At 58.9% G+C, this 11,690-nt stretch overlaps 1 protein-coding gene across 1 annotated transcript in view; it reads right to left on the bottom strand.

The window, feature by feature from the left end:
* Positions 1 to 287: 287 nt before the first annotated feature.
* The window catches only part of EDAR (ectodysplasin A receptor), a 52,181-nt gene continuing 40,778 nt past the window's right edge, over positions 288 to 11,690 (bottom strand). Inside the window, exons 6-12 of the mRNA XM_005212730.5 lie at positions 7,717 to 7,803; positions 6,327 to 6,455; positions 6,172 to 6,246; positions 5,992 to 6,064; positions 5,175 to 5,334; positions 3,969 to 4,029; positions 288 to 2,528 (exon numbers count right to left, since the gene is read on the bottom strand). Coding sequence (XP_005212787.1) covers positions 2,206 to 2,528; positions 3,969 to 4,029; positions 5,175 to 5,334; positions 5,992 to 6,064; positions 6,172 to 6,246; positions 6,327 to 6,455; positions 7,717 to 7,803 — 908 coding nt within the window. The 3' untranslated portion in view covers positions 288 to 2,205. The remainder of the gene's footprint in view (positions 2,529 to 3,968; positions 4,030 to 5,174; positions 5,335 to 5,991; positions 6,065 to 6,171; positions 6,247 to 6,326; positions 6,456 to 7,716; positions 7,804 to 11,690) is intronic.

The raw sequence follows: 11,690 nt of genomic DNA, 5'->3' as shown, positions 1-11,690 counted from the left end.
GTCAGACATGACTGAGCGACTTTCACTTCCCCAAGTTAGGGAACCGCCGGGTAGCCTGGCTGGACAGTGATCACTGGAGCGGCAGTGCCCGCCTGGGCTCCTGCTCCAACCCCTTGGCTCCCACTGATGAGGAGGCAGCCCTTGTTGGGGGGACAAAGCCAGATGGGACTCCCATAGCACATCACACACAGGTGACAGCCAGGAGCAGAGCCACAGACCTGCCTACCCACACCGCCCCCAACCCCCGCCCCTGCCCCCTCCCCCAGCCAATCCCTGGAAGCCAGGGGTCTTCTTGTTATTAGTTTATTGAAATTGTAAAACATAATAAGTTATATAAACAGACCTAGACACAAACATTGACAATGAAGATTCCACTGGCCAGGGCCCACAGCTCTGGCCGAGGTGATTTCTGAGTGTGTTTATTTCAGCAGGAACAGTGGCTGTGGCCATACAGGACAGCAGGGGGAGCCCAGCTTCGCTCGGTGAGAGTCCTTGTAGACTCAGTGATCTGAACCCATCATGTAGGCTCAAGCCCTCCAGAGTGGTTCCTGCCTGGGTTTGTCTCCAGGTAAGCAGATGACGAAGGACTGAGTCACTGTCAGGACAAACTCCCTGCACATGGCGGGCTGAGCCCCCAAGACAGGCCTGGCACCGCCAGCCCTGTGGCCGCCCGCTCTACCTCCTCTGACGTCCGCAGCCTCAGAGAAGGTGGCTTCAGCAGCAGCAGCAGCACAGAGCCGGGATTGTGCCAAGGGGCCACGGGGACTGAGGGTAACCAGGCTGTGTGTGAGTGTGCCCTGAGGGGCACAGCAGGCCGACACCACAGACAACAATGGTGTTAAATGGCCACATGTTCTGCGTTCAGGGCCGGAGGTTGCGTGCCGCCCTCTGCATACACCTGGTTTCCTCCCCAGAAGCATTTGTCAGTCATGGGACTTGTCATTTCACAAAAGTATAAGCCAGAGACTGGTTTCAATTTAGGAACAACAGGGTCAGGTCTGTCCCTGGGGGCTGAGCAGAGAATTCACAGTTAAACACCCTCAACCTGCCTGATCACCCCTGGTTCCTGGTTCTGGCCACAGCAGATGTCCTCAGAGAATTTGCCAGAACAAGGCTGTTAAGCCCCTCTCTCAGTGTCTGCCGGACACTTAAAGTTACTGTGAGAACTCAGTTCTGTTTTCATTCCCGTTTCCCCTACAGCTCACAGTGCACTCACATCCATGGAAGGCCTGGCATGGTCTCCAGACCTCCTTCAGATCTGCTCACCCCAACTTTACTTTCTCTGACTTAGAATCACAGAATAACCTATTTGCAGAAGAGAAGCAAACTGAGCCCTGGGAGGGGAAGAAATCGGCCCCTGTTGGCACGAGCAGACCAGGTCCCCATGGCTACAGACCCCACGTTCCCTGAGGGGCTCAGAAGGCCCACGAGGCACATCCCTGTCCAAGACCCTCTGGAGCCTGAGGGTTCCATGGCTGTTTCCCTTTCCAAGCAGAGCCAACCCCTCATTTCTGTTTGAAGCAAACAACTTGTGTCCCTGAGCACTACTGCCCCAGAGGGTCCAGTCCGCTCGAGAAAGAAAGCAGAGGCAGTTCAGGGACCCGGGGTCCTGAGGCTGGACTTGTGCAGCACTGAGTGAAGCCAGGAGGCTGCCCTTGATTGGACATCCGTGGGAGGCAGGCATCCTGCAGGCAGAAGGGCCTTGGGGACAGTGAGCCCGGGGTCCCGCAGGCGGTGCAGACCCTCACTGAGCCTGGAGCGGGAGGACGTGGTGCCTCTGCAGCCTTTTCCCAACCTCAGAGCTGCGTTCCTCATGGGGCGCCCCCACGCCCCCCCCCAGGGAAGCAGCTCCCCCAAGCTGTGCCCCCGTTCCCACACCCCCTTGGGCTGTGTGCGGTCTTCCAGAAAAATATGTCCCCTGGGGCGGTGAACTCCCCACAGGACAGATAGGCTTCACTGTGTCCTCCAGGCACCGCTGGTGCACGCCGGGCGGTGCCGACCGCATCCATGGAAGAGCAAGTGGGGCGGGCCAGATAGATGCACACAGACTCACTGCACCTGGTGAGGCCAGTGTAACCTCATGTCCACACGGATCTTCTATCTGGTTAGACTGGGAGACAGGCCTGTGTCCTCCTGTTCCTCGGACCAGCGAGGTGCCCCTGGTGTGCAGAGGAGACAGCCTAGCCTTGGGGACTGCGGCCCTGCTCAGGATGCAGGGGGTGGCGGGGCAGCAGGTGGCGGGACCCCCACCCACTCCAGGATGTCCGCACACAGGGACTCTACAGCGTCCAGCCGCTCAATCTGCACCAGCTTGGTGAGAAGCTCGGGGATGCTGTAGCCGGCCGTACTGATGCGGTCAAACAGCTGCAGCCCGTCTGTCATGCCACCAATCTCGTCCCGCTTGAGCCCAAAGCTCTCGGCCAGGTGGCGCCACGTCTTCACCACCGCCTTCTCCGAGTTGTACGTGGCACTGAGCATCCGGCTGGTCTTCTCCAAGCAGTCAAAGGGCAGCTCCGTGGGGCTGAGGCCTGAGGGACAAAGAGCCACGTCAGACGTCAGCAGAAGTGTGACACCCTTGAACAGGATTTATAGAACCTTTTTTAAAATCGTAAAATATAACACAAATTGCAGAAATCCACAAAGAATGCATGCTTCAGGCGAACAACTCCTGGGACACTGCCAGCCACACTCGAAGCCTGTCCATTCCCCTGACCCCAGCAGCTCCATCGGACGCAGCCAACCTAGTCAGGTGACCCTCCCAGTATCAGGTCCCTTTAGGGGACCAAGGTCATTCTTAAAAGGTGCTCCAAGGACAGTCCTGCATGGGTCACCTGAGCCACATCAGTGCCCTAGCGGTCCTTGGACCCTGCTATATGTTAGACTCAACCAGGAAGTGTTCACTCCACGCTTTCCCCTCTTCCTCCTTCTAAGTACAGCTGAAAACCCACCAACCAGCACAGGTGGAATGCTCTCTTCGCAAGACGAAAACAGACAGTATCTGCCTTCATACAGTGAAACGCCATAGGACAACCCTGGTGCCGCTCCCTCCAATGCCAGCAAAATGGGACAGGAGCCTAGGTGTCCACCCCGGGAGGCCAGGCAGGGACCCTGGCTTTCTCCTCATCCAGCAGCTGGTCACAGGCCTCCCTGCCACCACGGTGTTGGTAGAGACCACTCAGAGCAGTGGATGTCTACACATACCCCTGCACAGGCTGGGCTCAAAGATCCACAGCCACCTGGGGGTGACAGGGGCACCCCTCCTTGACTCAGGTATGTCAGAGGAAAGCAGCCGCACAGAGGGTTCAGATGAGACCCCGAGTCTCAGAGTGTCATGTGAAACTGTTCCAGTTTCAACAGAGAGTCACTCATCACGCCAAGAACCAGGAAGACCTCAAATGCATGAAAAAAGACCATCAGTAAATGCTGACAAGGATAACAGAGATGTTAGGTTATCTGGCGAGGATTGTAAAGAAGTCCAAACCCATGCTTACCACATAGTAAATAAGGATAACATAAAAAACAAGGATAACAGAGATGTTAGGTCATCTGGCGAGGATTGTAAAGAAGTTGTGATCAAAGTACTTCAACATGTAATTACAAACATACTTGAAACAAATGAAAAAAGAATAGAATACCTTAACAAAAGATAGAAAATGTAAAGGAGAACCAAATGGAAATGTTGGAACTGAAAAAGGTAACAATCAAGATTAAAGCTCAGTGGATGAGCTCCATGGCAGAATGAAGAGGGACGAGTTAGTGAGCTGGACGGCAGAACAGACATCACCCACCTGAACAGCAGAGAGAAAATAAACTGAAACACATGTCCCTCCACACCTCCGTTGGCCTGCCCCTAGTCCCCACCACCCAAGCTGATGAGCAACTTGGAAGGCAGTTCTTCTCAGCCTCTCCTGGGACACCCAGAGTGCTGGAGGGTCCCTGGGGAGTCAGGGCCCCACACCTCCCCTTACCTTCCACAACACCACACACACTGGCATACACATCCAGTATCTTCTTCCTTCGACTCTGAATCTGTGAAAAAAGTTAGTGAAAGTCGCTCAGTCATGTTCAACTCTTTGCAGCCTGCCAGGCTCTTCTGTCCATGGGATTCTCCAGGCCAGAATACTGGAGTGGGTCACCATGCCTTCCTCTAGGGGATCTTCCCAACCCAGGAATTGAACCAGGGTCTCCTGCATTGCAGGCAGATTCTTTACCAACTGAGCTACCAGGGAATCCCAGAAAAAGTTAAGAGAGTATGAATTTTCACAAAGTGGGTGTCAGCAGCACAGGCCCACGTCTTCCATCTCCATGTCAGTGGGGGCCCTTCCTGATTCCGTGTCAGAAATGCTGAGCTACATTCTCGCCAGAACGTCAGTCACATTCACAGAAGAAAGCCCTCCCCGGCTCGGCGCCCTCAGTGTCCACGGGGCTTCTCTGCTCCACTGGACATTCAGACTCACAGACAACCAGAGGCCACATCCGGCTTCACTGGCTTCACTCTCTCCAGAAGGACGGACCCTCCGGCCCAGCTCACCAGGGGGTAGGGGTGGGGTTTCCATAGCCACAGAGCTATGCAGCCCTGTCCCTGCAGGGTGGGCAGCTGGGGGCCTGGCAGGGGGGTCGGGTACACAAGGCCCCTTGGAGCCACCCTCTTTGGACAACTCCACAGCCCCCACCCCCAGAGGTCAGTGAACTGGGCACCAGGGCATATTCCTGTCAAGACCCCACAGCAACTCCAACTGGGCACCTTCACCATGAGCAGTGATGCCAGGAGCAGAGCTAACAGGCCCAGGTGGGGACAGTGACCCCCCCTGGTGCACCTTGGCCCCCGTGTGGGGCACGCCCAGCCTCTGGGCAGCAGGCCTGTGTGTGTGTGTGCACGCGCATGTGCATGTGTGTGCCCACATGTGCATCTTGTCTGGTTGGACCTATTCCAGTACATTTACAAGGGACTCTCCTGTCTTGTGCTGTTCCCGGCAATTTAACCTTTTTTTCTCTTGGCTCACTATTTCTTCATTTCTTCTCTCAAGCTGTATGACGAGAGAACTAACTTCCCTGTCTTTAGTCTCAGATTCTGAACCTGTCTTCTGCTGGGGCCCAAGGGAGAAACCCCCAGAGCTGGCAAGGTGCATTCAGCAGAAGGCGGCGTTTGTGGGGGAGTTGGGTGTAGGCCTTACCCCGGCCGCCCGGGTGGCAGTGGCTGACTTGTCCCTGGCCAGGTGGACCAGCGACAGCAGGCACAGCTCCGGGGGGCCCTGCCCATCTGGGGCCGGCTCCTCGTCGCTGTCCAGGCTCCGGTTCAGCAGCTGCTCCTTCTCTGATGAGGCGTCGTTCTCGCTGCAGAGACAGGACCATGGTAAAGGGCACCGTGCCAGCCGGCCTGGCCCGCTGCCCCAGGGGTGGTGACCGTGGGTGCAGAAACCTGTCCCTGCTTTCCCTAGCTTGTCTCTGCTTTCCCTAAAGGCGCGGGCACAGACTGCGAGGTGGAGAGACGCCACTCTGTGGGCCCAAGTCTGCACCGGGCAGACGGGCTCCCGCAGCACCAGGTCTGGCAGATGCCCAGAGTGAGGGGGAGCCCCTTTGAGAAGGAGAGGGGTTCGGGATACCCACAGGAGGTAGGCTCCAGTCACACCCTGTCCCTTGCCCAGGCCATGGCCCTAGTCATGCCCCCAAAATCATTCCACTCGGATGAAAAACAACCTATAGGCACTCTGCTTGCTTCCTGTGGTTTGGCTGAAGACTAATTCAAGAACAAAGGACCGTATGTGCTGGTGACTAGGTGACAGAGACCCAGCCCCACCCAGTGCCCACTGGAGGCCGAGACACGGAGCCAACAGCCAGCGGTTTCAGGTCCCAGGGCAGAGCAGGCAGGGGCGTGGGCACTGAGGACCCTGGGCCACCGCCCCCACCCTGTGTCCCCCACAGGCCCAGCTCCCCTTCCTGCTCGGACCCCAAAGACCCCCCCAGTTCAGCCGGGCTGCCTCCCTGACTCACCTCTTAGCCGATTTGGCTGGAGCCGCCGTCAGCTTCTCAAATTCGTCCTTCTCGGAGAAGATCACCACGTTGTCTGTGGGGGTGGGAGGGAGGGGGGGTCAGGGCCCGGCCTCCTTAGGGGTTGGGGGGCATGCTCCAGCCCCCCACCTCCTACTGTGGGCTCCAGGGGCTGCTGCCCACCTTTGGCCTCTTTCTTCTCCTCTTCCTCGCTCACGGGGGCTTCTGGGCTCTTCACGGGGGCGCTGGGGCAGCAGGCTGAGGGGACAGGGGGCATGAGTGGCCAGCTGGCATCAGGGGGAGGGGGCTGGTGAGGGGTGTGGGGGGCGGGGCAGTACCTGGGGCGGACGGCCTGGCCTTCAGGATGTAGAACATGATGATGAGGACGATGGCGACGGCCATGGTGAAGATGGTGGACATGGCAATGACCAAGGCGGTGGCCAGGTGTCCTTGGCCTGAGAGCTCTGCTGTGGTCGGGAGAGAAGGCCATGCCTCAGGGATCAGGCCCCCCTGCCCCGCCAGGCTGTGGCCCGGTAAGCAGGGGCCCTGCCACCAAACCCTCCAGCAGACCATTGGAATTCAAAACCCCGGCTTCGCCCGAGCACCGAGCCCTGTACACCTGCTCAGGCCGTCACATCGGGACCACCAGTCCAGCCCACGCTGGTCAGCAGCAGCAGACCCTGAGGGTGCTCTCTGGGTGTCTGACATTGGTTCTGTTTCTTTGGGTACCCAGCAAGTGGACTGGAGGAAGGGGGGCCCACGAGCTAAACTGTCCTGAAGACTGTTTAGTCCAAGACTTTTTCCCCGCAAAGCCAGGTAGAAGCATCACCTCCAAGGGTAGGCTCTCGGGCTGGTTCCAGCATCTCATGCGGCCTTGGGCTCTGTGTGATCAGGGCCCACCAGCTGAGACAGCATGGGGACCTCCCCTTTCTTCCCCTGCTCAGCGCCCTGCCCGCATCTCCCTAGGAAGGGAGACCTGTCCTGATTCTCTGAGGGAACGAAGCAGGATCCAGCCCCCCACCCAAATGGAAGGGACCCCATCCAGGTGTCTGGACCTCAAGGAAGTCTCCCCGCTTTAAGTGGGCAGTGGGCACGTGTCCCCCGCCACCCAGGTGGGGTGTGTCTGGAAGCAGATCTGAGTGGGCCTGGTGTCTTCCCCTCGTCTGTGGGGTGCCACCTCTGTCCTGAAGGAAGTGAGTCTAGAACCTCAGCAGAGGCCCTGCCCTGATGCTCCCCATGGATGAGGGCAAGGGTCCAGCTGGCAGGCTGTGCCCTGGGACTCTGAAGGTGCCTGAGCCCGAGACCTGGGCCCGAAGGTGCTTTCAAGCCGGGCGGAGTGGGAGCACTGCGAGGGAGGGCCCAGCACCCAGTTTTGCTCCAAGAGAAAGTGAGGCCAGGGCCCTGCAGCCCCACCCCTGAGGACTTAGGGGTGAGTAAAATGTGAGGTCAGCAGGTTTACTTAAAGCCATCAAGGCTCATCTGAGTCAGGCCCAAAGCCCAGGGGGCTGACGTCCCTCCAGCCCCTACCTCGTGTGCCCGGATCACCAACGTGGTCGCCGTGACCCCAACATCTGTGGAGGGACTGGTCCCCTCTCACAGAGAAATCACTAACTCCCAGTGTGGTTGTCACGTGAGGGAAGTGAGGGAGGTGGGAGGTCCCGTCCTGCTAGTCGCCTGTCTCCCCTCACCCCCATCTCCCGCTGGGGCCGGCACCTGTGCTCCCCTTACCTTTGTGGGCGAGCTGTGGCGGGGATAGGGTGCTGCTGCCAGGCGTGCGGGGGAAGTTGGCAGAAACTCCCGAGGAGGCTCCCACACCTGCAGGGACAGCAGTGACCGATCGTGGGTCCCTTCCCTATTGCCCCAGCCTTGGAGACAGAGCGCAGGCTGCAGGGGGAGCCCTGGCTCCAGGGACCCAGAGTCCTCATGAGGAAGATCCTCATGAGGAAAGGGCTGGGCCGGCAGTACCTTCATCCCCGAGAGCCCCTGACCTTGCCAGCTCCTTGCTTCTTACACTGGACACATGGGGTCACACCTGCTCAGTCCAAGATTCAGACTTGGTCCCCACGAGCAGGTGAGGGGCAGGTGTGCACGTGAGTTTGGGGGGACACCAGAGCGGTTCCTTCCATTAATCAAACAGGAATGGAGTGTTAATACTTTTAATACACACTCACGATCAAACATTGGGAAAACATCAGAACATGAGAGAAGCGAAAGGTTCACCCACAGCCTTGAGGTCTAGAGTTGACATTTTGATGGATTTTTCTCCAGGATTTTCCTTTGAGAAGTTTCCAAAATAGTTGTGACCAAGTGGTGTTAGAACAGAAATGAAGTTTCCTTCCCTTTAACCGTGATTCATAAACTCAGCTCCATTGTAAGAGGTGTCTCCCAGCAAGGGTGACTTGGAATCTGGTTCTGTGGTCAGCGGAGCCACAGGCAGGCTGCCCTATCAAGTCGCCCGATGGTGGGCCTTTCTTAGGCAGGACTTGAGGTTTGGGGTTAGTAGGGAGGATCTCATTTTGTTTACCATCCATGGGGTTGTGAAGAGTCGGGCGTGACTGAAGCAGCCTAGCACATGAGGTCTTGTTCTCATGTTTCCTCCTGTCTTGCTTTTCTCTCTGGGTCTGGGGACATTCGTGCCACAGGTTTGCCTGAGTGGGGACAGTGAGCCCCATGTCCAAGGCCGGCCCCCCTGCCTTGGGGGACCTGGACCTGGGCAGTGCCTGGGGCCTCTGGGGAGAGCAAATTTCTACATCACAGCTCCAGGGGTGGTGGCGGGGAGACTCCCGGCTGAATCTTCCACACCTCTGTCTATGTCCAGCAAGCAGACCGGGAACTGATCTTCTCGCCTTTTAAAGCCAGCAGGAAACTACAGATACCAGAGGGCGGAGGCCAGGAAGGATGGCAGGCTGGGGACTGCCGCCAAGTGACCATGCTTCTGTTAGAAAATGAACTGTGTCGGAGAGCACTGAGGGGGCGGGGCGGGGCGGGGCGGGGCCCTCCCAGCAGATGCTCCCCCACACCAGGATGGCCTTGCTGGGGGTGGGGGCACACAGTCCCCCCAGCCATGCTCCCCTACCAGGGTGGCCTTGCTCATCCTTGGAATGCTGCCAGCTGGTCTGATGTCCGGACCAGAGGCGTCTTGGCTGGAGATTTTGGCTCCTGTAGCCCAGCTCCTTCACCCTCTGAGCACCTGGCCTTTGCCCTTTGCCCTCCATCACTGTCGGGGCTGCCCCCAGCTCTCCACACACAGCGGGGAGGCCCATTCCCCAGGCTGCCTGCCTGCGGAAGGCAGGCCTTTGGGTGAGTCTTAGCGCTCCTGACAAGAGGGCGGGGCTGAGGGCGTGGGGGCCACGGTGGGCCCTTCACACCCCCCGGAGCCTGGGGCGCTGAGCTGCCAGGGCCGCCCGGAGCCCATGTAGAGGCTGCAGTGAGGGGACAGCAGGTGGCGAGGCGGTATGGGGAGGGACCCCAGGCGAGTCTCTCTTCCTCTCCTGGGCTCCCGCGCGTGTCCAGAGCCTTTCCCCCACCCCACCCCCCAGTTCACGACGCATCTCATAACTGAAATGAGATTTAAGCGGGACTGAATTGATTCTGCCTTCTCTCTCAGGGCAGCTTCAAGCACCAGCCAGTTTCCTCTCAAAAGCAGACTGTTCCCTGGGAACCAGGCCGACCTGTGTGTTTGAGGGACTTAAGGCAGCTGAAGCCGCATCTCAGGAAAACAAACGCCCATGGACTCTGTGTGTGGGTGTCTCTCGTCTCTGTCTGTTCCTGTCCCTTTCGGCTGGGCTTGCCCATGGGGCGGTGACAGGCTTGGGGACACAGACGCGCCCGGGCCTGTGGTCTAGAGACAGCCAGAGCTGCCAGCGGCCAGGCTTACGAAACGCCTTTGCCCCCGACAGGCAGGGCTGGCACACAGTGACACATCCCTGTGCCCTCGGGTGCCTGCGCCCCATCAGGTGGCAGCTGGGCCTCTGCCCCGATTTGTGGTTTCCCAGGGGCCTCCAGCTGGCATTGCCTGTGCAGCTCTGAGCTCCTCACGGACCCAGGGGATCAGACACAAGGCCTGCCCTGAGCACATCTGACAGTGGAGGATGCTGTGTGGCTGGGGGCACCTCTGTGGGGGGAGCCCTCAGGACAGCCCGCTGGACCCTGCGCGGCCCTGTGAGGGCTCACTGGGCATGGGTCTTCAGTGTCAGGGGTTTTGGTCCATCCAGCACATGTCTCCTGGGCTGGATGCTGAGGTGAGAATGTCCCTAGGTGTTGGGTGGTCGCCAGGTCTGTCCCCCGTCCACAAGGCTTCCTCTTGGAAGGAAGGAGCTCTTAAGGACCAAAGAGAGGCATATTGTAACAGGGGTGGGCGAGGCCAGAGAGCCCAGACAAGGTCTGTCTGCAAACAGAGCAAGTTCTACTCAGCAGCGATGAGTCAGGAGCTGGCTGGGGGTAGGGTGGGGTGGGGGGCAGTGAGTTGTCATCCACTGTCCTCTGGGGTCTTTGAGTACCAGGCACAGGGCTGGATGCAGGAGTCACTAGGGCCCCTGGTCTGTTAACCCTCGCAGGCTGTGGGCAATGGTTTGTATTAGAGTCCAACCAGGGCTCCTCCATGTAGGTAACAGTTTGGATTTTTAAAGACACTTTATGGATTCTTACAGGGTGGCCCTGGTGCAGAGGCTGAGGCAATAGCAGAGCCATCAGGACCTGGCTGCTCACAGGGGATGCATCTTGGGCCCCGGGATCTGCTGCTATGCCCATGACAGGAGCTAGCAGTAGATGTGCACAACTGGCGGAGAAATTCAGTCTCATGAACAGCTGGAATTCAGCCGGCCGTGGGGGCCCAGGCGTCACCTCCTCATGGTACCACTAGGGGGCGTGAGGGCGGACTGGCTGGTGCTCCTGGACTTGGCTCCAGGCCTCCTTCCCTGGAACGGCCCCTCCTTGACCCCGGCCCGAGAGGAAGGTGCCTGCTGCCCTGTCCATGCAGCCCACAGGCCGTCAGGTGATGAACTTGCCCTGAACCGGGCTCCTCGGGCACCTTCTTGCCCACAACGCTGGACGGGCAGGTGGATGAGAAAGCTGTGCCCAGTCAAGGATCTCCCCAGGAGTAGACGCTGTCACAAGGCCCCACCCTGCACTTCTCCAATGGTCACGGCACACCGGGAAGGGGGAGCAGCCCAGGGCTCCGGCCTCAGGACATCTTCTCGGGGCCTGGCCGCTCCGGCCCTGAGATGTGAGGTCCATGCCACACTCTCTCCTGTGATCTTTAGGGTCCACTGTCAGCAACCTGGGGTGTTGGGGGGCTGACTTCTCAGGGGGCCAGCCCAGGTGATCACGTCCAACCAGAGGCAGCATCCAGGTGGGAGGGGCTCGAGACCCCTGACACTGGGCCCAGGTGGGCAGCCCCGGGGCCCAGAGACCTGACTGACCCCTGGTTTTCCTAGAGTGGGCCTCCTGGCAGCTGGTCAGTTGGTCACAGTCAGCCTTTCAGGCCTGTCTGCTGACCCTTGAGCAGGAGCCCAGGATGGAAGGTGAGTGCAGAGGGAGGGGCAGAGCCCATCCTGGAGACCACAACCCAAGCAGGCTCCACTGCCCACATCGGCCTGTGAAGCTTCACTGAATGAATCGCCCCATTTCCCAGATGGACAAACAGAGGTCAGGTGACTTCCAAGGTTGCCAGTGGGACTCCAGGTTCCTGAACTCGGCCTCAC

This window comes from Bos taurus, chromosome 11, assembly GCF_002263795.3.
Source record: "Bos taurus isolate L1 Dominette 01449 registration number 42190680 breed Hereford chromosome 11, ARS-UCD2.0, whole genome shotgun sequence".
Lineage (NCBI taxonomy): Eukaryota > Metazoa > Chordata > Mammalia > Artiodactyla > Bovidae > Bos > Bos taurus.
The sequence above is the reverse complement of the archived record's forward strand: the minus strand, read 5'-3'. Positions and strand labels throughout refer to the sequence as shown.